Here is a 27,632-nt window from a genome sequence, read left to right as displayed (position 1 = left end):
AGGCTATATATTAATTTAGACTAATTGAAAAATGATGCAGGTCTTAAAGAGGACAACTTAAAAAAAATCAGTTCTGATAAGGTATATTTCTATAGCATCTTAACAGTAACCCATGTGAGTAAACATATTTCCCCAGAGTTCTCATTAGGTAGCAAGAAAGGCGATCACTTACCAACCACTGCACACTTGTATGTTATCAGGGAAGCCAAAGTTTTTACTTCATCTACACTCACATCAATGCTGTAATGGATATCTGGTGGTGTTTTTTTTAAAAATGTGTTGGGGTAGGTGAGAAAGAAGGGGATATATTTAGAACAAACTTCAGTAAGTTTCAAAAAAGAAAGCTACAAATTGAAAATATCCACTTTTTACATTTTACACCCAAGCTATGTCCAAAAACTCTTGAAGCAGCTCATATGTCAGAACACCATAAAAAATGAATATAAAACGTTTAAAAAAGCTGCTAATAACAGTAACTATGATTTCACAAGACAAAAATCACTGTGCAATGAATTTTTTTACACTTTCCAGAAGGCTTTTTTATGTTCCTTTTACCTTTTGGTTTGGGTGACTCCGGGGTGGCCAGGACCAAATGTGTCTCCTTCTGGCTTTTTGCACCACACCAAGTAACCCGCGCCAGGCCGCACCACACCAAGTAACCCGCGCCAGGCCGCACAGCTGCCCTGGCCTTGGGGAGGACTAAGGCGAGGGCGGTGTACGCTGCTCCGGAGTCCCACCGCGGGAGTTGAGGCAGCGAGTTCCGAGGGCGGGGTGGGGCGGAATCGGGAGGGATGCGGACCCGGTGGAACGCACTGCGTAGACGGCGCCGGCGCCCGCACTCAGCTGTTGACAGTCTTACTTCCAGCTCTCCCCTGAAAGTCGTCCAGGCGCCGGTCTCTTTTTTCTGCCTTTTTGTTTCCCTCCGGAGAGTCGGCGCGACGGTGAATTTCCGTTTCCGGTGGTGTCCAATCCGACCTGAGGAGTCGCAGTTGTGAGCAGGTTCGGTGCCGCGGGCTGGGGTAGGCGGCAGTGGGGTCCCTGGCTTTGGGGCACTGGGAAGATCGCGAGTGGGAAGGTCCTGCCGCGGTCCTCCGGGTCATCTTTCCTCCTGAGGAGCAGCATATTTCGCATCTGCCGGAGGTGTGCCCGGGGTCGTTGGGAGAGTGACGGGATGAATTGCTGCAGAGAGCCCGGACGGGGAGGGAAGGTGTCGGGGAGACGTCGTTTCCTGGCGACGTGGTCCCGGCCGGCGACTTAGACCTGAGCCGAATCTGTTGACCCCAAATTGTGCTTTTCCCACCAAGAAGAAAAGGGAGAGAAACATTAGTACAAGTTCGGAACTAAAATATAGTAGAGAAGCAACATAACCTCGGAAATCACACAGCTGTTCGGTTTCAAAGCGTTCCTAGTGCCCAGCTCTCCTAACTCCCGGCCAGTGTTCCTTGACATATGGTGATATATAAAGACTTTCTGTTTCCGCTCGTGTGTGTGTCTGTGGGAAGCCTCTGACTCACTTCTGTGCCCCAGTAGCACCCTGTGCAGCCTTGCAATGTAGCCCTTATTGCATGGCACGGAAGATACTAGTTTGGATTTCCTCTGCAAGTCAGATCATAGCTATATCCATTTACTGGCACAGTGGCTAGCACATCATAGACACAAACATTTACTAAACGGAATGAATACAGGACCTTAATTGAATGAAATGGCACCCTGCCCCGCTTTTTTCCAATCAAGCTGTCAGATTTTATGCAGCTGGATATCCTTAAAAAACTCACTAATTCAGTGATTACCAATTTATTGGCCACAGATTCCCAGGTACCTCAGAAATCACTGGAAGGGTCTCTGTAAGTCCGTGGGGTCTCCAGGCATCATCTAGAACCAGTCATATCTCACACATACAGATATTGCTATTTTTCTTTCTTTCTTTCTTTTTTTTTTTTGAGACGGAGTCTGGCTCTGTCGCCCAGGCTGGAATGCAGTGGCGCAATCTTGGCTCGCTGCAAGCTCCGCCTCCGGGGTTCACGCCATTCTCCTGCCTCAGCCTCCCGAGTAGCTGGGACTACAGGCGCCCGCCACTACGCCCAGCTAATTTTTTTTATATATTTTTAGTAGAGACGGGGTTTCACCGTGTTAGCCAGGATGGTCTCGATCTCCTGACCTCGTGATCCACCCGCCTCGGCCTCCCAAAGTGCTGGGATTACAGGCGTGAGCCACCGTGCCCAGCCTCTAGATATTGCTATTTTTCAAATGTATGTAGAAGAGTTGTAATTTAGGAGTTTTGCAGAGTCAACAGGTACTAAAAGTAATACTGTGATCATGTTGGAAGTTCATAAAAGCGTTTTAAATTTTTTATTAAAATTTAAGTTTTAGTTTAAGTTAGGAAACCACTTCATTAGTCCAGTTGATACCTAGGTCTGAGCTGTCCAGTATGGTAGCCACATGTGACTATTTAGAGTTGGAATAAAATTAATTAAAAATTCATTTTTTCAGTTTCTCTAAGTACATTTTAAGTAACCACATGTGGCTAATGGCTAAATGGCTGAAAAGTACAGATATAGAATATTTCCATCCTTGCAGAAATGGATACTGCTGATGTTGACACTTAAGATGAATAGAAGAACCCGGGAGGCGGAGCTTGCAGTGAGCCGAGATCGCGCCACTGCACTCCAGCCTGGGCGACAGAGCGAGACTCCGTCTCAAAAAAAAAAAAAAAAAAAAGTAACTTAACCATAAAATGTACCCTTAGCAGAGGTAACTCATCTAATTTATAGCATAACAGAGATAAATGAAATTGGGGAGGGTTAAGCAGTTTCTACCCTTGTTCAGTGAACAAATATATCATCTCTTCATAAAGAAATAAATAAAATTTAATGTTTTTGCCCTGGTTATTGCCTGGATTGTAAAATGCTTCTCCCACCTCCTTACCCCAACCTTCTTCCTTGTAGATTAGAATTACTTGTTATTGGTAAATAGCCATTATGGAGACTAAGGACCAGAAGAAACAAAGAAAGAAAAATAGTGGACCCAAAGCTGCAAAGAAAAAGAAGCGGCATCTGCAGGATCTCCAGCTAAGAGACGAAGAAGATGCCTGGAAGAGAAATCCCAAAGCTTTTGCATTTCAGTCTGCTGTGTGGATGGCTCGATCCTTTCACAGGTATGTTTAGCTACAGTCTGATGCTTCTTCCATTGATTCTTTTTAAATAGTAGGAGCCTCTCACAGGTGACATTTGGATTCACAAGTCTAGTCCAGCTCCAAAGGACATGGAGATGCAAGCTGTGTGGCTTTTACCAAAACATGAGAGGCTTTGCTATAGAAGCTGCCTTGCCTCCAGCATCTGCACACTGGTTGGTGTTTCTTGCCCAAGATACAAGAATTTATAGAATTTGTTTCTTCCTAAACTTTAAACTGTTTCTATGGTGATAAGTGTGCTTTTTCCCTCTGGATACGTTTTACAAAGTTGTAATATAAAATACAAAAATTACAATATTTATTACTAACATAGCTTTATTTAGTGAGTCCTTGTGATATTCTTAGCAGTGTACTTTAAACGTTATTCAACTAAATCCTTCCAGCAGCCTTACCAGAGTAGGACTCATTCTTGCCCTCATTTTATGGACAAGAAAACTGAGGTCAAGAAAACAAGTTACCTCCAATAATATAACCAGTAAGTAGGAGAGCCAAATTTAACTCCAGAGCCTCTGCTCTTATCCATTATGATGCACTGCCTTGGTATTTACCTTTTGGTTTTTAAAAAACTATTAGAATCACCCATAAAACAGTCAGATTTAAGGAGTGTTCAATTTTCAACTCTATATACTATTGAAGTTGTCTTGTTACATCTTTATCCAACAGCAATTATTTGGATGGGGGTGAGAAGTTAAGTTAATAATTGACAAGTTCATTATATTTATATATTGTCTGTTGTACTCTATAAAATATACTAAAGTACTCATATCTATAAGTATACTAAGAAAATTCTACTTATAAGGTTGATACCTTTTTCTCTATTTTGAAAGTGAGTTTACTTTTTTCTTTTTTTTAATGAATAGGACTCAGGATTTGAAGACAAAAAAGCATCATATTCCAGTGGTTTATCGAACTCCACTAGAGCCCCCACCAATAGTGGTAGTGGTGATGGGGCCTCCAAAGTTGGAAAGAGCACTTTGATACAATGCCTCATTCGGAACTTCACCCGGCAGAAGTTGACCGAGATCAGAGGCCCTGTGATGATCGTGTCAGGTAGGAGATGCCGCCACAGACACAGAGTTGGCGTGGCTATTGTCATCTGAGGGACATGCATGTGTTTGTTGTTTTCTTGAGTGGAACATGTTAAATTTTGTCATATCATGTTACCTCTCTTATACTTTTACTAAGTTAGCTATAACTTCAGAAAAGGGTAAGTTCCCAGAGATAAGGATGTGATACATATCTTATCCTGAGTGCTCTATGGCTTTGCCAAGCATGTTCCTTGGAAGGGGGTAGCAGGCCTGGTCACTGTGAACATATCATTTAACAGACAGCACGTACCTCCTATGTGCCAGGTGCATGCACATCCTTGCCCTTATGAAGCCACATGCTGGTGGAAGTGCGCGTTTTCTCTTTTTCCTGTGAGAATTTGTCTGCTTTGGGAGATGGTGACCTTTCCAAGTTTGAGGAAAGATGAAACAAACTTCCAGTGGTAGAATGGCAATGTACACTCAAGTCTCTTGTTATTGCAATAATATAGTTGGATTGAGGCTTTTCTTTATCTTTGGAGCATCCATATTTTCTTTTTTGAGACAGTCTTACTCTGTGGCACAGGCTGGAATGCAGTGGCGTGATTATAGCTCACTGTAGCCTCAACCACCCAGGCTCAAGCAATCCGCCTACTTTAGCCTCCTGAGTAGTGGATGCCACCACGCCTGGCTAATTTTTCTTTTTTTTTTTTCCTTTCTTTTTTGTTTTTGTAGAGATGGGGTTTCCCCATGTGGTCAGGCTGGTCTCAAAACTCCTGGGCTCAAGGGATCCACCTACCTTGGCCTCCCAAGGTGCTGGGACTACAGGCGTGAGCCACTGTGCCCTGCCCATATTTTCTTGACCGTTTTCTTTTTACCTTAATTTAGAAATGATTATCGTTATGAATATTCTGTTGCATAATGTTTGAGGATGTTTTTAGTGATAGTGGGAATATGGGAAGTTTTGATAGAGGCAAAGACATTGGCCTACAGCTGAACAGCAGGATCATGGTTATCATGGAGCCTGTCCAGTCAGAATTTTCCCTGTTTAAGCACTTGTATTCATCTGGGTAGACTTTGGATATTATTTAAATTTAGAACACAGCAAGAAAAACAGGATGGAATTTATTTTATTTTACCGGTAAATATGAACTTCTCGTACACTCCTGTAAACGTATATGGTGTTTTACTGGATACAGGTAAAAAATGAAAGTTAGAGTTGATGCTTAGAGTTTTTTCAGGGTCTTTTTAAAGTAAAATTTTCATCTTTTCACTTATAGGTAAAAAGTGCAGACTCACTGTTATTGAATGTGGGTGTGACATTAACATGATCTATCTGGCTAAAGTAGCAGATCTGGTAAGTGAGCAGGGGCAGCCTGGGGTGCTGATGGAGACTTACAGCATTGTGATAGGTTATTTACCCCAGGATGAAGGGAAGAGAGTTTTATGATTATTAAAGGAATCATGGTCATCATCAAGGATACAATAGATGTGATTGAATTGATGATAATAATAATAGTAATAAATGTTGTTATATTAATAATACAAATGGAATGTGTACAATAAAATGTATTCTAAAATCTAAAAGCAAATCGCAGGATAGAGAAAACCTTTAATGAACACAGCTAATAAGAACTCATTAACATGCATACATATATACGTACAAATATTTCATAGTAAGTACCATTTCTTCTTGGACCCTTCCTGGCACTGTGCTAACTGCTTTCTACAAACTTAGCTTACATAAACCCTTGATATACCCTTGAGGTGAGTAGGTATTATCTGTAGTTTACATAAGATGAAATAGAGCCTCCCAGCAGTTAAGTAACTTGTGTGAAGATGGGACCCTTGTTCCTAATGGTTCTAGAATCTTTATCCTTAGTGATAATAAGTAAGTACATGAATTGCCTGAAGAAGTGGTCAGAGTTTATCATAGAAAATCTAGATAGTACTCAGTGTGTGGAAAAATGTACATGCTCTTGCATTTATGGAAATGATAATGTTCACTATTTCTGATATTCTATTAACTATCTTTTTTTTAAACTATCTTTTAAATTAACTAAAATAAAATACAAATTACCAAAAAAAAAAAAAAGAAAGAAAGAAAAAGGCCAGACGCAGTGGCTCATGCCTGTAATCCCAGCACTTTAGGAGGCTGAAGTGGGCAGATCACCTGAGGTTGGGAGTTTGAGACCAGCCTGACCAACATGCAGAAACCCCGTCTCTACTAAAAATGCAAAATTAGCTGGGTGAGGTGGCTCATGCCTATAACCTCAGCTACTTAGGAGGCTGAGACAGGAGAATTGCTTCAACCCGGGAGGCGGAGGTTGTGGTGAGTCGAGATCCCGCCATTGCACTCCAGCCTGGGCAACAAGAGCGAAATTCCATCTCAAAAAAAAAAAAAAAAAGCAAAAAATAAGCCATATTGATTAGGAAGTGTGGGATGACAGATACCTTGGTTTTTTCATTTTTATTTAGTTTTTTCTAGAGCTACAGATTTTATACTTTGGCCCAGGAAGACTCCTAAAATATAAAGTAAAAAGTAATACAGATTTTAAAGTCGTGCCATTGTAATGTCTGTAATGTCAGAAAACTAAATAACATTCAAATTTTGAACATGTAATGCTACTATTAGTAAAAATAAGTGTTATTAATGTAAAGTTGTGTAAAGATTACTAAATCTTGTATACTTGAAATGATTGAATAGTTCATAGAAGTCATTTGTTTCTCTTTTATTTAAGATGTAGCAAGTTTCTAATTTTAAAGACATATTAAGAGATGCCTTTACTTTTTTTTATTTTTAGTTATTATGGCTACATAATAGTTGTACATATTTATGGGGTACATGTAGTATTTTGATAGAAGCATACAATGTGTGATGATCAAATCAAGGTAATTCAGATATCTGTCACTTCAAACATTTATCATTTTTTTGTGTTGGAACATTTCAATTTCATTCTTTTAGTTCTGAATTATATAATAAATTATAGTCACCCTATTGTGCTGTTGGACACTAGAATTTATTCTATCTAACTGTATTTTTGTACCTGTTAACCTTTCCCTCTTTTTCCCTCCCTCCCTGCTCCCCTTCCCAGTCTCTTAACCATCATTGAGAGAGATGCCTATGTAAATCTTTTTAAGATTTTCAAAAGGAGCACACACATTTGGTAAAGCACTCTAACTGTAATGCAGGGTACACACAATGCGCATTTTCTTTTTCCTTGCTCTAACGGCTGGTCTCTCAGGTCCCTGCAGAGCAGTATCCTTCCAGATACATATAAACACACATGCCACCCTTTAAAAACGCAAATGGTAGCTTATTTTACACACTGTTCTATGCTTTGCTTTTTTCATGTAATATATCTTGGAGGTATATAATCAGTAAGTACTGTAGCTCTGCCTCCTTCTTTTTAATATAATATTCCATTCTGTGGACGCACCATAATTTATTTAGCTTAGCTTATGTTGATTGCTCTGCTCTGGGTTGTCAAAGCCTCCTGAGTACAGCAAAGGCACAAACAATATGTGGATTTGGGTGTATACGTGTGTGTGTGTGGATTATGGGAGTAACACTGGCTTAGATGACAAAGATTGGCAGCTGAGGGACTGTTTGCTCCCTGTTCTTCCTGATCCTACAACCAGCTGCTTGCCCCTTGGCACTCTGTGGCATCAGATGTGGTGTGAGGATATTCCACTTATTCTTTGAGCTGGTCCAGTGTTGCTGGAGAGCTCTGCTTGCTGCCTCGGTCTGCAGAGGCATCTGTGCTTTCCTACAAGCCCAACTTCATATATTCTGTGGTTTCGGGTTTTGAATGTTTCCTAGTTTAATCAAAGATGGGCATTTCTGTTTCCATTTTTTGTTAGTTTTAGTTATCCATGGAAAGATAAAAACAGAACTATCTTTAATATTAAAACTAGAAGTTTCCAGGAATCAATTCTGAAATTTGCATCTTTGAAGTGTCTTAATTTTAAAAATTGGTCTTATCTGCTTATATTTTCTTATAGACTACCATTCATCATAATCTTACTGTTTTTTGACTTAATTCTAAACTGGTAGCTATTTAAAGAAATTCCTGAGCAATTGAGTTATACAAATTAACATACAAGATAGAGGTGTACACTGCATACTTCCCAGCAAAAAAACAGTTTTTTTTTTGTGAGGACATTGAAAGAAGAGGTTGGTTTTCTGTACATATTAAATATATTTCATTGATTATCACTTTCTTCCCATTCTTTGGATGTCAGAGACCTGTTATTTGGCTTAAAAATACATTATAGAAAACTTCATTTCTTTAAATTAGGATTTCTTAGGTAGGGGCCTGGTTAGATCCAGCCTTTCTGAGTTACTTCTCATGCATTAGAATTCTTAAAATGGATGTTTATATCCTAGTGGCCTTGTCTTATGGTTGCCTTTTAGAGCAAGTCAGAGGGTGGTGGTTTCTCTGGGTGATGCCTGTGTAGTCATTTGATTTAGTCTGGAGTGGGACTTTTCTGTCGAGGGCCAGATAGTAGATATTTTCGGCTTTGTGGATCATATCTTTTGCAGCTACTTAGCTCTGCAGTTGTAGTGCACAGGCGGCCATAGACGATATGTAAATGAATTAATGTGGCTATGTTCCAATAAAACTTTAGTTACAAACACAGGTGATGGGCTGGATTGGGTCGATGGGCCAGTTGCCAACCCCTAGTGTAGGTGGTCTGTTTTGGTAGTTTCTTTGAGAAATAATGTGTTCTGCTTGTAGGTACTGATGCTTATAGATGCCAGCTTTGGGTTTGAAATGGAAACGTTTGAGTTTCTAAACATCTGTCAAGTACATGGCTTTCCTAAAATTATGGGAGTTCTCACCCACCTCGACTTCTTCAAACACAATAAGCAACTGAAGAAGACAAAGAAGCGATTAAAACACAGGTTCTGGACAGAAGTTTACCTGGTAGGAAGAGAAATAATTGTTAGATGCTAACAGTATAATCCTTTTAAAATAGACTGAAGAGGCTGGGCACAGTGGCTCATGCCTGTAATCCCAGCACTTTGGGAGGTAGAGGTGGGTGGATCGCTTGAGGCCAGGAGTTTCGAGCTCAGGGCAATATGGCCAAACCCCGTCTCTACTAAAGATGCAAAAATTAGTCATATGTGGTGGCGCGCACCTGTAATCCCAGCTACTCTGGAGGCTGAGACGTGAGAATTGCTTGAAGCTGGGAGGCAGAGGGTGCAGTGAGCTGAGATTGCACCACTGCACTTCAGCCTGGGTGACAGAGTGAGACTCCGTCTCAAACAAACAAACAAACAGACTGAAGAGACATTACTAAACGTCTCTCTAGGATTTGCCTCCTGAATTCCCTTTGCGTATGTGTTCCCAGTCTCTGGAAGGTTTCCCTCAAGAGAGTGGTTATTCTGGGCCTCTTGGTGTATCTCATTTGTCTCTGTACCTGCTGCACCAGGCAGTGTCTGGGTGTTTGGGGGTTGGGACTTAATGGAGTACATCAGAAGTTTCTCCCAGTTACAGGACCAGGCACTGCCCCTTCCTTTCCATACTGCTCTGGTCCATCAGCCACAGAACCGTTTCTGTGCTCAGAGGCCTCACCTCCCTCTCCTCACCATACTTAGATGGATGCCCTTGCTCGGCTGCAGAGCAGTCTGCCTCTGTGTGGTTCTAATAAGTCCTGAAAGAAGCCAGCAAAGCTCTGGAAGCCTCAGGACAGTGGCTTTGCTGGAAGTCTCCCTTCTTAGGATTGCTTCTTGTTTAGAGCTTTTATTTTGTTGCAGTATTGACAAGAATTTAGTTGAAATTTAATTTTTAATTTTCCTTTAATGTTTAGGTTGCCAAGCTGTTCTGCCTTTCTGGAATGGTGCATGGAGAATATCAAAACCAAGAAATGCACAATCTGGGCCATTTTATTACAGTTATGAAGTTTAGGCCTCTCACATGGCAGACTTCTCATCCTTATATCCTGGCAGACAGGTAAAAAGTGATTGTAAACTTTTAATTCCTGGACCATATATTTCAAAGCTAAAAAGGCTAGAAAAAGAACAGTGACAGGATTTATTTTGTGCCTATTTGAATAGTGGGGGTAGAAGTGTAGTGGATGGAAAATGTCTACTGATATCATTGCTCAAAGATGCTGTGCCTTTGGGAGTAAATTAACTATGAGATGTTTAGGAAAGTGGGAGGACTTGGAAGCACTTAAGGCCACAGGATGTGGCCCCATCCTATGTTCAGCCTCAGATTTCAGTGATGCTGCCTTCGTGCCTGGGTGCTTGAGTCCTTTGTGTGTGCCTTCAGTTTCCTTCCTTTGTGCTGTGGTTTTCTCAGCCTGGAATACCCTTTTTACACCTGCCAGAATCCAAGCCACAGTACAAATCCCAGAGCACAGGCTCACCCTCTTCCAGAAAGGGATTTTCTGAATATGTTCTTTACTCTTCCCTGACCCCAGGTGGACGTCATCTCCCTGTCTGGTGTCTTACGGAATGAATGTCACTTTCAGCCTAGAGACACAGTTGTGTGCCTGCCCCTTTTCCTCTGGTGCTTCCTTATTTCTGTATTTTCTAGTTTTCTAAACAATGTGCTTAGTGGACAAGAGTGTGATGAGTCACTGACACATGAAAGGAGGTATAGGAACTTTTGGCATTCATTTCTGCTGTATGATTGAGTTTATTTTTCTAGGGTGGAAGATTTGACAAACCCAGAGGATATCCAAACAAACATCAAATGTGACCAGCAGATGTTACTTTACGGTTATTTAAGAGGAGCGCACTTGAAAAATAAAAGCCAAATTCACATGCCAGGTATTCTCTTGTTGTAGAACATACTAGAATCACACATAGGATTCTTGGGATGGCTTCATTTCTCAGGAAAACTGAAAAATGACCAAACAAGGGAAGATGGCCTTGGTGGAGGTTTTAAAAGTAAGCCAGCTATGTGTAGGCCTGCAAAGGTGTTACCGAATGCCTCTTCTCTGACCTCTTGTCTTGTAGCTAGAGGGCCACTGTTCCAGTGTGGCACAATGCCCTTCTTTAGGGTCATGGTTTAAGCCCTTGGAGTGTGCATCGTTTTTAACCCCCCAGTCAACAGTAGATACTTACTGACTTCTTGTCAGTTGAAGCTGGCTTTTTGGGTCCTGTCTTCCAGGGGTAGAAGATTTTGCCATGAGTGACATCAGTTTCCTCCCAGACCCTTGTGCTCTTCCTGAACAACAAAAGAAGTGCTGTTTAAATAAGAAGGAGCAGCTGGTTTATGCGCCTGTTTTTGGAGTTGGGGGTGTGCTGTATGACAAAGACGCTGTCTATGTTGACCTTGGTGGCAGCCACGGTTTTCAGGCATCAGTGAGGCAGGAGTCATTGCTCTGAACTCTCATTATTCTTTCCGAATCTATTTTTTAATTAAAAAAAGTAATATACTCAGCTTTTATTTATTGAAGATTTTTCTCTCGTACTTATAATAGAGGCCCAAATGCATATTGTCAATATGTAGAATAAAAAGAATACCATTTTTTCATTGTACCAAGCAGAAGAGTCCTGTCCTCCATGCCTCCTTGATCCATGGCCCCAGCATGGGCACTGCTGCCAGTGTGGCACCTGCCCGGCTTATCTCCGTTTCTACAAAATCAGTGTGCTTTCCAGCTCTCATTGGTCTTTTTCTTTTTCTCATTCACAATGATCTCCTCATTCTTTATTTTAAAGTGGATTTCCAATATTTTTAGTTCTGAAGTGGAATTTTTTTGGGTTAAAATCAGGGTTATTTTAAAATGTTAGAAAAGCTATCATTGTTGTAGGATTGGAACTGAGATTTTTCTAGCGAGGTGTTTAGGTTATCAGGTTGTATACTCACTGAGGTTTGGAAAAGTTTAATGGAGATGGGGATCCATTTCAAACTTTGTTATAAGGATTTTCTTCTCTGGTTTTTGAGGCATTAAGAAAGGTTCTCAGGAAATGTGTCTAAGGTAATTTTGAGAACTGAGTGAAACCAGTGTCTCTCCAGGATCTTCGTGCTTTCCTCACGTGCCCTTTCTTGGTGGTCTTGACAGGACGAGGTGGGGCCCACCCATGAGCTGGTCCAGAGTCTCATCTCCACCCACTCCACCATTGATGCCAAGATGGCTTCAAGTCGAGTGATGTTGTTTTCTGATTCCAAGCCACTTGGGTCAGAGGCTATAGATAATCAAGGGTAAGTCTGCTTTTTTTCTATTTTTAATAAAAATATATATTACAGAAGATCATATCACCCATAATTCTGCCATCATAACACATTTTGGTGGAATTCATTCTATGTTGTTTTGTTTTTCTTTGTGTGTGCATGTGTCTCTGAGGGCTCTTCACTTACCTGACATTATGAGGGAGTCTTTTCTTGAAATAAAATACAGGATGCATTTTTCAAGAGACCTCAAATATTCCTCAAATACCACGCCATCTTCCATAGGTTGCTTTTTTGTTTTTTAAGAGACCTGAGGCCACTTGGCTTTCTTTTGGTGGCCAAAACACTAGAGCAGAAACAGGGAGTTTGTGGCTGTCCAGAAGCCACATGCCTTGTCTCTGAAAGTTTTATTTAGATTATGTTGTATTATCTCCTATGGGTAGGTTTCCACTGATGTGTGGCTTATGTGAATTATTTTTCAGCCTTTCTTGGGAATTTGTATACCTTTATGCTTAGTGGATGTTTGCAAAACATTGGTTTTGTTGTATTAGTTTATGACTCCCAGTAAAATTTATCTGAAAATTTTGAGATAATCTAGTATGTAATTTGTTACAATGTGCACAAACTACGTACTAAAGTTCCTGACATAATGAGTGTTATTAGCTATTTTCATTTTTGCATATCCTTCTGGTCATCCTTGTCTACAAGAATACTCTCTTCTAATATAGTTACAGGTAAAATACATAATTTATTTCTATATTCTGAGCATTTTGTTTTCTATACAGTCTTTATGTAGTTGTCATTTTGTTGTTCCTGGTGTTTTTTTTTTTTGTTACTGTGGTTTTTTTGTTTTGTTTTGAGATAAGGTCTCACTTTGTCTCCCAGGCTGGAGTGCAGTGGCGTGATCTTGGCTCACTGCAGCCTTGAACTCCCAGGCTCAAGTGGATCCTCCCTCTTCAGCCCCGCAAGTAGCTGGGACTACAGGAGTGCACCACCACTCCCATCTAATATTTTTTTGTTGTTGTTCTAGGGACGAGTTCTCACTATGTTGCCCAGGCTGGCCTCGAACTCCTGGGCTCAAGCAATCCTCCTGCGTTGGCCTCCCAAAGTCCTGGGATTACAGGTGTAAGCCACTACGGCTGGCCTATTATTGCTGTATTCTAACTTATTCATCTCCTATGGTACGATTTTTCATTTTTTCTATTTTATGTTTTCATACTTTTATATATCGTGCTATGTTAAATAGCTTCATATAGTTTTCTTTTATCCAGTGATTTTAGCCTCCTGATGATCTTCTTTATCAGTTATGGCACTGGTGACTTAAAATGGATGTTCTTCCTCTGTCATTCCTCCGACGTTTGTTAGCTGGCATTTTTAACAAAGAGCTTTCACTTCTCCTTTTTATTTTGGTATCTCTGCTGACTAATGCACTTGCATTTTATTCCATGGGTTATTTTCCATCACTGTCATTGTTCTTTCTGATGCCTGTGCTGTCCCAGATTCGGCTGTGGGAGCCTTCAGCCTGTGTCCTGTGTCCTTTCAACTGTCTCTATTAATCTTTGAGCATTTCTTACTTTCTCACAGAACAAAAGTATCCAGGCTTATGTTGCCCTCTTTCTGCCTTGGGCCTGGACTCAGCCATTTCTCTTAAGGATCATCTTAAGCATCATTTAGCTTAGAAATTAATCAGCTTTCCAAAAGATATACAAAATGCTAACTTTCCTTTTGAGCAATTTTTTTCTAAAATTAGATTTTTTTTAGAGGATTATTCCTTTATTCTTTCTATAAGTTCATTTGAAGTGTGGTGTTAGGAAACCATGCCTGAGTTTAACTCTTCCAGTGTTTATCAGATCATTTTTTCCCTGTGCTATATCATCTTAAACATCTTAAACAATTCCTTGACATTTTTATATTTCTTTATATTTTCATTGACTGTATTGCTATTTCTAGATTAGCTGGTTAATGTACAAATTGGATTATTTTGCATTTCCTTGGTAATATAGGCTGTTGATGCTAAAGGAGGAAAAACAAATGGACTTGAAAACTGGTCGAATGCATCGGAAAGCCATTTTTGGAGATGATTCTATGCTAACATCCTCTCTCCTTTCTTGATCTCTTAATTTTTTTTTTCTTACCCAAGTATATACAGGTTGATTTTGTCTTTCTGGAAGATCCAAGATCTTTGGTTTAGAGATATATTCTCTTAATGTTAACTGGTATTAGAATACTCTTTTCTGTATTTTATTTCAATACACTTGAGAATAGAAATGATTGTATTTTCTTTTAACTTGTGAAGTAGAGTGTGGCATACAAATGTTGTATTCTCAGTATTTCAAAAAATTACCTTCTTACTGTACAAGTTGTATTCAGCATATAAAGTCTATTCCAGCTTTGTTGTAGATGCAGTGTGATTATTACATGCCGATAAGGTATGAATTGGAGATGGGATCCAAAATTACTGTACTTAGTGTAATTTTTAAGCTAATTATAGGGTTGGTGGTGAATATTTTACTTCTGCAAAATGAAAACAGCATTTCATCAGAAGTTGTTTTATGGTCTTTCAGACATCTTATTGTATATCTTTGGTGCTTTTTTCCCATGAAGTATCTCTTTTGTGTGTTTGTGTGTATGTGTATTGATCTGCTGTAAATTTCACAGCGCTCATTGTCAGGGATCAGCAGAATCAGGCCTAGGCAGAGAGCTGAGCAGTACTCTCAGTACGTCTCTGTGTCCTTGTTGCCACATTATCTCTGTTGTTTATTTATAAGTTGGAGAACTCTCTGACCTGTAACAAAGGTTGGATAGGTCAGAGACAATTGGGAGAGGAATCCTCTGCTCTATTGTCACCTGTGCCTCACTCCAAAATATGCTCTGAAATCAATATTTAAATATTAAATTTGTATGGTGAATGTATTCTTTTTTAATGTTAATTAAATGATTGGTCAGCCCACTTAATATTTACAATGCAGGACTTACTTTGCGTATTCTCTGTCTTGTATTTTTGCTTTATTTAAGCTAGGCTAGCCTCCAAGCTGGAAGCTGAATTGACAGTTGAAAAATAATGACATGTATACAAGGTATGTTTGAAGGATTGCAGATGCAGGGGCACCATATGCTAAAGGAGTGTTGGAAGCTCACTGCAGAAGATGACAAAAGCAGACTGATATGTATTATTTGCTGAAATATAAGCTGGAGGCACAGGTGAAGATTGCCAAACCTAATGAACAGTTTGGCAAATAAGACAGGCTGTCAGGCCATGGCAGTTCAGCAGTGGGCGTGCTGCCTGTGAACCAAGTCATTTGTTCCAGAGGACTACACTTAAATACCACAAATAAAATCTTCCTTGTCACTGATATTTGGTATCACAGTGAAATAGATGTTGTCTTTCAGATTTCCGGTTGAATTACCAGCCATTAACATCTGGTGATTTGGGTTGTAAAATTATTTTTAGTTTTGCCTGTTCATATTTCATCCAGAAAGCCCAAACAAGATATATTTTCCCACATAAGAATGTAAGCAGTATAACGCCCCATCCGGGAGGGAGGCGGGGGCAGCCCCCGCCCGGCCAGCCGCCCCTTCCGGGAGGGAGGTGGGGGGCGCCTCTGCCCGGCCGCCCCGTCTGGGATGTGGGGGGCCCCTCTGCCCGGCCGCCACCCCGTCTGGGAGGTGTACCCAGCAGCTCATTGAGAACGGGCCATGATGACGATGGCGGTTTTGTCGAGTGGAAGGAGGGGAAGTGTGGGGAAAGGAAAAAGAAATCAGATTGTTGCTGTGTCTGTGTAGAAAGAAGTAGACATGGGAGACTCCATTTTGTTCTGTACTAAGAAAAATTCTTCTGCCTTGGGATGCTGTTAATCTATGGCCTTACCCCCAACCCCTTGCTCTCTGAAACGTGCTGTGTCCACTCAGGGTTAAATGGATTAAGGGCGGTGCAAGATGTGCTTTGTTAAACAGATGCTTGAAGGCAGCATGCTCCTTGAGAGTCATCACCACTCCCTAATCTCAAATACCCAGGGACACAAAAACTGCGGAAGGCCGCAGGGTCCTCTGCCTAGGAAAACCAGAGACCCTTGTTCACATGTTTATCTGCTGACCTTCCCTCCACTATTGTCCTATGACCCTGCCAAATACCCCTCTCCGAGAAACACCCAAGAATGATCAATAAATACTAAAAAAAAAAAAAAAAAAAAAAAAAAAATCACTGCGAGAACATCTGCCCCAGAACTGCCTGTCCAACCTGGACTGACATCATCCTTGTTATTGATCTTTGTAGCCAAATATAATTATTTTAAAACAAACAAAAAAGAAGAATGTAAGCAGTATAAGACTTTAAAACACACAAATGAAATATACATGACTACATGCTTCAGTGAACTAAAACTTTCATCTGTGATCTTTATTTTGCAACATTCTGAAGTAACATTACAGTCTTTTCAGTGTGCTGTGTCATTTATATCCCTTACTTTATCCTAGGAATCCTGTATTGCCATTGAGCATATGCAAATTGAGACATGTGCATAGCTTCTCCCCGTTGAGCCCATCAGTGGGGAGGAGCTATGTACCGGGGACATTTGGCAAAGATTTTCATGAGTCTGTTGGATGTAACAGCTCCTTAAGAAAACCTCAGTTTACCTTCCCTATTTTTTACCATTTGTAAAACTAAGGCTCAGTGATGTAAAATATAACACATTCTGTGCTGTGGCATAACTGCAGCTTAGGTTTTTATATTCAAGACAAGCAGAGGTATAGCTGAAAAGGTATGAACACTTATTATGCTTCAAGATCCCTTTGTTGGTTTAGTTGTGGCATTTTAGAACAGCGGACTTGGGACTAAAGCATCTTTCTATCTGGGATCAGTATTTCTAAGTTGCCTTTAAGCTGAATAAACATTTGGTTTTTATATTTAATTGCTTCGATGTGAAACACTGCAATTTAAAAAATTACACATATGTAATACAGTATTTTACACTAAATAATAGTGACTGGCAGTCCATTGGCCGAAGAAGTATTATTTTTCAGATATTCTGCTCTGTCATCAGCTGTAGACACTGACCTGGTATTTATCTGGAAAGGCTTGCTGTCAGGGGTTCATAGTGCTGCTTGTAGGTTATCTCCAGACCCTTTACATACAGCACTTTAGGACAGCGTGAGTCACAGGTTGCACTAGAAGTTGCCTTTGAAATTAGACCTAAACTATGTGGAACTGGAACCCTTGTACACAAAGCTCTCTATCATCCAAATCCTGCTGAACTCTCTTAGGAAAGAACAGTTTTACAGATTCATTCTTTCCACACACAAGATTTCCCCACTGCCCAGTTACTCTCACCTTTTTATTTTCTTGACTGTTATGTTTTACTTGACGCTGGAATCTTACCTTGTACTCTCACATTTACATGGAAGTATAGCTTATTTCACCAATTATACTGTCTATCAAAAGCAGAAGTAGTTACTTACACCTGAAAATTTGTACTGAGAATGTAGCTGTGAATATGTTTAAGAAAGTATACTTAAAGCAGAAATCCAAGGAAGTATATTTAAATCAAAGCAAGAAATCCCATTTCCAAATGGCAATAAAGCATGTGTTACATAGAATCAGTGCATGAAAGTGTTTTAGTAGCCCAGATTAGATTGTACCCTGGCGAATAAGCAAGAGTTCTTTTTCATTTTCTTTTTTTTTTTTTCTTTTTTTTTTTTTTTTTGAGACGGAGTCTCGCTCTGTCGCCCAGGCTGGCGCGATCTCGGCTCACTGCAAGCTCCGCCTCCCGGGTTCACGCCATTCTCCTGCCTCAGCCTCCCAAGTAGCTGGGACTACAGGCGCCCGCTACCACGCCCGGCTAATTTTTTGTATTTTTAGTAGAGACGGGGTTTCACCGTGTTAGCCAGGATGGTCTCGATCTCCTGACCTCGTGATCCGCCCACCTCGGCCTCCCAAAGTGCTGGGATTACAGGCGTGAGCCACTGCGCCCGGCCTCTTTTTCATTTTCATCTTGCAATTCAACTGGGTATTTGGGTTCTTTTTCTATTCACTCATGTCAGATAGAGACATACATGTTGTAAATTATTTTGTCAGAATGAAAGCCTGGCAGATTAAATGCTTTCTTCTCTTCTTGCTTTACTTGATATCAATCTCTTGTTCATTTCTTGATAATATGTTTGGTTATTTTTGTTTTCATTGCTTTTAGTGTCAGAGATGGCTTTGGATTCCCCGTTCTGTGTGCTGCTGTCTGGCTCCTGAACCCAGCTGTAGAGGTGTGTCAATCCCAACTGGTGAAGTACTGAGAGGAAGCTACACAAAAGGCAGCAAAGTATTAGTAAGTGTACCTCTGACATTTTAATCACCTCTGACTTTTCCATGGAATGGACAAGTAGTAGTCTCTGTCAGAGCTACATTTTAAAGGAGAAAAAGAAACGTGAAGTCATGAACTGTTAATTTATGCTGTTATTTTTGTGTTTACTCACCTCATTTATATTGACTTGTAAATTAGTAATTTGTGAACTATTATTTATCAATTCATTGCCTACATGTCAGGAAACAAATTTTCTTCTTAATAAAGAATCCGGTTGCTGGGCACAATGGTTCACACCTGTAATCTCAGCACGTTTGGAGGGCAAGGCAGGAGGATTCCTTGAGGCCAGGAGTTCAAGACCAGTCTGGGCAATATAGCAAGATTTCATCTCTACAAAAAAATGAAAACATTGGCTGGGCATGGTGGCTCATTCCTATAGTTCAGGCTACTGAGGAGCCTGATGTAGGAGGATCACGTGACCCCAGTAGTTTGAGGCTGCAGTGAGCTATGATCCTAACACTGCTCTCCAGCCTGGGTGACACACCAAGTTGCCCTCTCTTCAAAAAAGGAATCTAGAGACATCAGTGTGTGCACAAGCATGGTTTGTGAATTTGGAAGTGCGTATGTGCATAGTTGTGCTCAAGAATGTGTTGATGATTATACCTTCTCAGAATGAAGGTATTTTTTTTTCTTTTTTTTTTTTTTGAGATGGAGTCTTGCTCTGTTGCCAGGCTGGAGTGCAGTGGTGCTCTCAGCTCACTGCAACCTCTGCCTCCCGGGTTCAAGCAATTCTCCTGCCTCAGCCTCCCAAGTAGCTGGGACTACAGGCACACACCACCACTCCCAGCTAATTTTTTGTGTTTTAGTAGAGATGGGGTTTTACCATGTTGGCCAGGATGATCTCGATCCCCCAACCTTGTGATCCACCCACCTTGGCCTCCCAAAGTGTTGGGATTACAGGTGTGAGCCACCGTGCCTGGCCTGAAGGTCATTTTTATAAAGATCTCTCCACGTCTTAGATTTGATTCTTCCTTTAAATATTTTTCTCATTGACATTTGAAAGCACCTGACCTTATATAAAATGAACAATTTTCATAACTCCATAAAAGGAGAATTATGGCATCATCTACTATTTCTTTCTCTTGTCTCATAAATCTAAACCATCAACCTGCTTATTTTTGTATACTGTCACACTGTGTATTCCCTGCATTGAATGCCTTTCTATTGACATTGTCTGTAAAAATTGTGGGAAGTTTTCTGCACCCTGAAATTTCTGTTATGCGGATTAAATATCCACTATCCATGTTTTTCCAAGTCTTACAGCAGAAAGGGTAAATGCAGCCCTCACAGCAGCCTGTTGTTCGTCCTGCAGTTGTGTTTCCATCACATTACACAAAGCCTCTTTGTCTTCATGGTTCTACCCTACTAATAAGTTTTTTTAAAAATTATGTAATGTGTGTATATACAAATACCTATATGTTTGTGTGTACACATACAGCTAATATCTGCTGAGATTATGTATGCATGAACTATAGAATTAACTTGTAATTTTAAGAAAATAAATTATTTTGTAAAGATAAATCTCATGTTTAAGAAGAGGAATTACAATTGAATCATTTAGGGATGCCTCAGCCTAAACATAATATGGAAAAAGCCATAACCAAAAGTCATTTTAGAGTACTGTTAGGTTACTCAACCTATCATCACATTTAATTAAAATGTCAGTTTGAACCATGGCCAGTCTATTTTGGTTAATATGTTATTTAAATCAACTTGTGAAGTCTTCATTTTAAATATAGAATTTGTGTTAATGAACTGGAAAATAACATTCTATTGCTTGGAAGATGTGTTAAAGTCTAAAGATTTATGACTTTGTAAAAGAAGAAAACCAGCTGGTGATCAGTTGGCATTAGTATATGAGGATGTACTCATATTTGGTAATAGCCATTTTTTTCTAACTAGAGTAAGGGAGTTGGGAATGGGAGGCAGAAACAAGGACACAGACATGTAAAAAATCATAGAACAAAACTGTATTGAGTTCTGAGTATGGGTCTGTGATCCATGGTTCAGTTTGAGAGGTTCATGTGTCCCTTATGAGAAGGGACAGGAAAGCCAGGAGGACAGGAGTATGTTTGGGCCTGTGCCTCTGCTTCCACCACAGAAGTCAGCAGCTCTACCTTTCTCTTTTCTCCTCTTTATCTAATAATTGTCTCCTCTTCAAATTTGGGAAATGAACTTAATCAAAGATTTGTTGTGTTTTTTTGTTTGTTTGTTTGTTTTCGAAATGTGGCCTCAGTGTGTTTGCCCAGGCTGATCTTAAACTCCTGGGCTCACATGATCCTCCCTCTCAGCCTCCTGAGTAGCTGGGACTACAGGCATGTGCCACTACACCCAGCTAAGTTAATGCTAATGTGTAGTTTATCTGCTTCAATTTTGAAGGGTAGAATATATATAGTTATGTGTGTGTGTGTGTGGTGGGGGGGTAGTGTTTGTGTGTGTGTGTATATATATTTATATATTCCTAGTCCATTGCTGCTACAACAAACTACCACTATATCAGGGCATAAAACAAATTTATTATACTCCTGTATGTCAGAGTATGATGTGGATCTCACTGGGCTAAAATCTAGGTGGTGGAAAGGCTACCTTCATCTCTAGAGGTTCTAGGGGATCTTTTTTCTCGCCTTTTCCACATTCTGGAGTCTGCCTGCATTTTTTGGCTTTGGGCTCTTCTCCACTGTCACCATTAGCAACTTTGCATCACATGGACCTGTCTTCTATGGCCACATGTCTCTGTGGCTCTTTCCTTCCCCCTTCTCTTCCACTGTTAAGGACTCATGTGCTTACTTAGTCCTGAATGGAGACACTGTCATCATCCACATGAGCCCACTGTCGTAATCCATACAGGCTGCTACAAGGAAATGCATTAGACCAGGTAGCTTATAAACAATAGAACTTTGTTTCTCACAGTCCTGGAGGCTGAGAAGTGCAAGATCAAGGTGCCGGCAGTCTTGGTGTCTGGTGAAGGCCTGCTTTCTCATAGAGGCTTCCTTCTTGCTGTGTCTTCACATGGGGAGAGGAACAAACAAGCTCCCTTGTGCCTTTAATAAGGTGCTAATCCCAGTCATGAGGGCAGAGTCTCATGTAAGGCTTAACCTCCTAATACCATCACCTTGAGGGTTAGGATTTTAACACATGAACATTGATGGAACACACCGTTCATTCCATAGCACCAGGGTAGCCTCCTCATGTAAAGGTCTTTACCTGAATCACATGCATGATGTACCATTTTCATGTAAGGTTCTAGGAATCTGTGGACATCTTTGGGGGGGGGCCATTATTTTGCTGATCACATATTACATATATTTTAATATTCTAGACTAGTATGAAAACAATGCCACTTCCATTGCTTTATATATGTATATATATATACACATTGTCTAATGCTATAATTAAAAAAAAAGTTGTAGACACAAATATACCCATTTAAAAAAAAAACCCATTTTTTGCTATTTTACTTCATACTGCCAACTCCTTTTTCCTGAAACTGCTTCAACTCTGGAATTCTTTTTTGCTGTTAGTTTTATTTTATTGAAATATTCATGAACGAGCATACACTTGTATATGGATTTAAAATTCACAGTAATGTTCTCATGAATTCATCTGTGAACAACATTTTATAGACAAAATGTCTGCACTAGGACAAGAGAAAGATGTATAATTCCCTTGTTCTAAGGTACCGCCATTCATTGTTATTATTTTAAAATACGAGTGTTGACTGATGTTAAAACACAAAATGGGGCCGGGAGTGGTGGCTCCCGCCTGTAATCCCAACACTTTGGGAGACCGAGGTGGGTGGATCACCTGAGGTCAGGAGTTTGAGACCAGCCTGGCCAACATGGTGAAACCCCGTCTCTACTAAAAATACAAAAATTAGCTGGGCATGTGTTGCACGCCCGTAATCTTAGCTACCCGGGAAACTGAGTCAGGAGAATTGCTGGAACCTGGGAGGCGGAGGCTGCAGTGAGCCGAGATCACACCAGTGCACTCCAGCCTGGGTGACAGAGCGAGACTCTGTTCTTCCCCCCACCCCCCCAAAAAAAAAAAAACACAAAAAGGGATAATTGGCCGGGCACAGTGGCTCACGCCTGTAATCCCAGCACTTTGGGAGGCCAAGGTGGACAGATCACCTGAGACCGGGAGTTCAAGACCAGCCTGACCAACATGGAGAAACCCTGCCTCTACTAAAAATGCAAAAATTAGCCTGGCATGGTGGCACATGCCTGTAATCCCAGCTTCTCAGGAGGCTGAGGCAGGAGAATTGCTTGACTCTGGGAGGTGGAGGTTGCTGTGAACCAAGATTGCACCATTGCACTCCAGCCTGGGCAACAACAGCAAAACTCTGTCTCAAAAAAAAAAAAAAAAAAAAGATTTATAACTGGGCAGTGGAATTGAAAATCATTTTTAAAAATATCCAAAATACCTAAGGAACTTGTATAAATAAATAGGAAAAAAAAAAGAGAGAAAAACGTCAAGAAGCCCACAAAAAAGCAGATTTGTAAATGGGCAATGGATTTGAATAGACATTTAGCCAAAGAAGACATCCAGTTGGTGAAAAGGCATATGGAAAGGTGCTCAGCATCACTGATTATCAGGAAAATGAAAATCAAAACCACCACAAGTGCTTTAGACCATAGCAGCATGCATGAAAGTTTTCAGGCCTCCAGTTGTTGGGAGTGGCTGAGGAGATTGGGGAGCTTCTGTCTGAGTTGGAAGAGTGGAGTCTCAACAAGAACCAGTGTATTCTGGACATGTGTGGGCCCTGGAGTGTGCATGGCTGGATGCCTTGTCTACCTGTGCCTTACAGAGTGACACCATTGTGGTGTGGTCGATCAGAGGGCCAAGTGGCTTTCAGAGGGAGTGGGAAGTGATGGGGATTGGTTTGTTTGCCCATGGATGAAAGCAAAAGTGAGTTGGCTTCCCAAGAACTTTTCCCAGTAGCCTGTTTTGCTACAATTCTAGACCCATACTGGGGTCCCAAGGCATGATAGCCCACAGCTTCTTAGCAAGTGCATGTTCAGTTGGATCCCCCAGCTCAGCCTGGGTCATCCCCACCTTCTGCCTCTTGGGCCATAGCTCAGCTCTGCACACTGAGCCATCATCCTATGGTGAGCAAGACCCCATTCTTGGGCTTCAGTCTCTTTCCTTGCAGCAGGCAATCAAGGTGGTGGCTGGAAAGGGCCAAGGAGCCACATCTCACAGTGCCCTGCTGCCTGAACAAGGACCAGAGGCCTGTGGAACACATGGCTCTCAGATTTCTCCCATTTGATGACTCATCAGCTGCCCCCACATGGCTTTCTAGCTCACAGCAGATCTAGCCTTCTCTGAGCAGTGAAGATGGGATGTTTTATGGTCATTTTCCCTGGTGTGCAGAGCCCAAGTGGAGTTCTTCAGCACACCCTAGTCCATCCCCTCACTAACACCCCCACCTGTCCAGTCTTACCTGCCTTCATATCAAAAGCACACAGTTAACCCAGAGGGCTTCTGCCCTGCCCTGCCTGACTTTCTGGGAAACCCCCCTCTCCACCCACCCTAATCAGGACACTGTCTGAAGGTTCCCCCTCATCATTTTAAAAGGAAGAGAAATTTTTCTGCCACAGAGGTTCTGGTGAAGTGGCCTGCTCCCACATCACAGGGTGATGGCGGTTTGGGCTGGACCAGGATCAGACAGTGCTGTCCTGAGGCTGGCCGTCTGATAAGGGGCTCCAGAAAGGGCAGTGGTGGAGCCCTGGGAGGCTTTCTGCTCTCCTGATCGCAGGTTTTTGGTGAGAGGACCTATTGGCCACTAGGATGTCTGTGTGTGTGTGTGTGTGTGTGTGTGTGTGTGTGTGTGTGTGTGTGTGTGATGTGTGTTTACTTGGATTGACTTCTTTCAGCATGAAGCCCACTGTTTTGCTGAATGTATCTCACTGTTTCCTGAAACTCAGTACATTCAGCTGGCTTAAGGGTCCTGGGGCCTCGCTGTGTCATATTTGCACAAGCCTAGTGTCTGTGCAGACTGTACACTGGAGTTCAGTTGTAAGACCCTTTTGATCCCTTATTCTGTTCCTGTAATAGAAAAGCCATTTCACTCAATGGAATAGAAACCCAGATCCGATGGAGAGATGTTCTAATCTGCCATACACTGGGGCAGTGGCCAGTGATTTGGACTTTGGCATAGATGGAAATTTCCAGGTTCTCTAGGTGGTAGACAGAGGCCTCACTTCTTAACAAACTCCCCCACTCCACCCCTGCCAATGAGGATGTTGCTTAGAGGTATTTCTATCAGTGTTGAGTAGAAGAGATCATTTCTTGATGTTGAACTTCAGGTAAGGATGCCAGCTTCTGCATATCAGGGTGGTGATGCTTGGGCTGAGACAGGTCTAGACAGCACTGTCTGAAAGGGGGCTCAAGGAAGTAGCTGTGAAACGCCCCTGGGATGTTTTCTGCTCCCCTTTCTGCAAATTCCCTGGAGGGAGATCCTATTAGTCACTACAGGGTGTGTGTGTGTGTGTGTTCATCACTTGTTGCTTGGGGGTGGGAAGAGACAACAAAAGCCTACAGAATCTATAGTTCTCAGTTCATCTCCCATCCTAGTCCAATCATGGCCTAACATCCTTAGCTACCGATCGCAGAGGAGACTCTGCGCATTTGTGTTCATGTGGCCTTGGATGTTGGCAGATTCAGATTGGTGCCCCAGGCATCTGTGCCTGTAACTGCAGTTTCAGCGGGCTCAGGACCAGGCTAAAGGGCCTCCAAGCTTCCTCCAGTTTCCTGGTGCATGCATGTGCAATTTACTCCCCTGGCCTGGGTCTTTCCTAACGCTTCTTGCCAGTTGGGTCAGAACTAGCTTATTAACCAGTTTTTTCTGAGCTTTAATCGAACTGGCTCCAACCAGTTGGAGACTTGAAAAGGGCTACGTGATAGTTATAGATTTTTAAAGATATATTATTATTTTAGGGTAGTTTTGAGTGCACAGCAAAATGGAGTGCAGAGTCCAGAGATCTCATATGGCCTCGATTCCTGTACACTCTCAGGTCACTCCACCAACAACCTCCTACACCAGAGCCACTTTGAAACATTAGAAAATATATTTGAGCATTCAGAAATGTATAAACTAGGCAGCTCCAGACTGCAAGCAGCTCAGAGTTACAACAGAGAGGCTTAGGGAGGGTGGGGGAAGAATTTTATATGGTGAATGTGGAAGAAAAAATACTTGATTGGGTAAAGTGGAGCAGTGGCCTCATTTGGAACATTACGGTGGAAAGTCTCTAGTTAGATATTAGTTGGTGGTTTCTGACTGGTTAAGCTTAAGTTTCCTTTTATTATTTACACTGAGTCAAGTTTTGGTTTATTTAAGGAGGAATTGAGTGCACTGCAGCCACCTCAGCCTCATGGCCACCTGTTTATTTGATTATTTTTAAAAGAGAAGAGCCTTTTAAAAATATCTGTTGCCCTGGCTGGAGTGCAGTGACGTGATCATGGCTCACTGCAGCCACAACCTTCCAGCTCAGGTGATCCTCCCACCTCAGTGCTCCCCACTCTGAGTAGCTGGGACTACAAGCATGTGCCAGCACACCACCATGCTAGGCTAATGGTTTGTATTTGTTTGAGAGATGCAGTTTCCCTAAGTTGCTTAGGCTTCTTTTGAACTCTTAGACTCAAATAATCTGCCTGCATTGGCCTCCCCAAGTGCTGGAATTACAGGCCATCTAAATCTTTTATCTCAGATTTGCCTTGTGACAAACGGAGGGGCACTTTTTCTGACATGATGAGGCAGAGAAAGGTGAGGTGGGCGCATCCTGTGCATATGATTTTCTCAGGTGATGGGAATATGGTCGGCTCTTGCCTAATGGGATATATTTTCTCTTTGAATGATTTGGCAAGATATCAGATGAGAGAAGTTGAATAAATGTTAGAAGAACATAGAAAAAATAGGTTGTACACGTTGGGTTTCTGAAGAAATGACGTCTTTGGAGAAACAAAACTTTTATTGATTTCTGGAAACATTTAGGGCCAATTTTTTATGTAAGTAATTTGAATTTATGATGATATCTCTGACCACTTTTTGATATTTTTTCTGGTTCAGGTGAGTGGTGTCATTGAGCAAACACGAAGTCGGGCTCATCCAAGGATGAGATTTTGCCAGAGAAAGGACGAGCAGCAAGTCAGGGAGCTTAAGGTAATTATGGGAAAGTGACTATCTACAATTGCTTAGGTAGAAGGAGACAGATTGGATTTTTGTGTGTTTGGTATTTGGGATAAGAGGGATGTGGGTGTGTACTTGACATGGGTTGTTTATTCTCTCTCTCTTTTTTTTTTTTTTTTTTTGAGAGGGAGTCTCACTCTGTCACCCAGGCTGGAGTTCTGTGGCACAGTCTTGGCTCACTGCAACCTCTGCCTGCTGGGTTCAAGGGATTCTCCTGCCTCAACCTCCCGAGTAGCTGGGGTTACAGGTGCCTGCCACCACGCCCTGCTAATTTTTGTGATTTTTTTTTAGTAGAGACGAGGTTTCACTGTGTAGGCAAAGCTGGTCTCGAACTCCTGACCTCAGATGATCCACCCGCCTCAGCCTCCCAAAGTGCTGGGATTACAGGCGTGAGCCACCGCACCTGGCCTGTTTATTCTCTTAAGAGAGAAAATGAGGGGATTAATGGACTGTAGTTCTGGACAAGGTGGAAAACTCTTAAAGTGGAAGTATTGGGGCAAGTGCTCTGACAGGCTAGGATGGTGCAGTCAGTCCCTTCACCCAGAAATCAGTAGAATGTTAACAGTTCTGAAGTACTGATGGCAGCCTCCAGAGGGTATCTCAAATGTGCTCTTAAACTAGTCCTTTCGCTCCCTCTCCCTCTCCCGTCTCCCTCTCCCGTCTCCCTCTCCCGTCTCCCTCTCCCGTCTCCCGTCTCCCTCTCCCGTCTCCCTCTCCCTCTCCTTTCCACGGTCTCCCTCTCATGCCGGGCCA

General features: G+C 41.6%; 1 protein-coding gene across 1 annotated transcript; it reads left to right on the top strand.

Moving 5' to 3' along the window:
• The first annotated feature begins 137 nt into the window (after window positions 1–137).
• On the top strand, window positions 138–27,625 carry LOC100976089 (ribosome biogenesis protein BMS1 homolog). Its single transcript, XM_063607748.1, is given in 13 exon segments — window positions 138–999; window positions 2,946–3,154; window positions 4,051–4,148; window positions 4,151–4,240; window positions 5,496–5,572; window positions 8,958–9,146; window positions 10,033–10,175; window positions 10,878–10,999; window positions 11,343–11,530; window positions 12,238–12,377; window positions 13,375–13,525; window positions 18,527–18,655; window positions 26,760–27,625. Coding segments are annotated over 12 exon segments (1,614 nt in total). The 5' UTR covers window positions 138–999; window positions 2,946–2,978; the 3' UTR covers window positions 26,871–27,625.
• Window positions 27,626–27,632: the final 7 nt, after the last annotated feature.

The sequence above is a fragment of the Pan paniscus genome, chromosome 8 (assembly GCF_029289425.2).
Source record: "Pan paniscus chromosome 8, NHGRI_mPanPan1-v2.0_pri, whole genome shotgun sequence".
Classification (NCBI taxonomy): Eukaryota; Metazoa; Chordata; class Mammalia; order Primates; family Hominidae; genus Pan; species Pan paniscus.
Note: the sequence above shows the minus strand (reverse complement) of the source record. Positions and strands in the feature narration are given on the sequence as shown.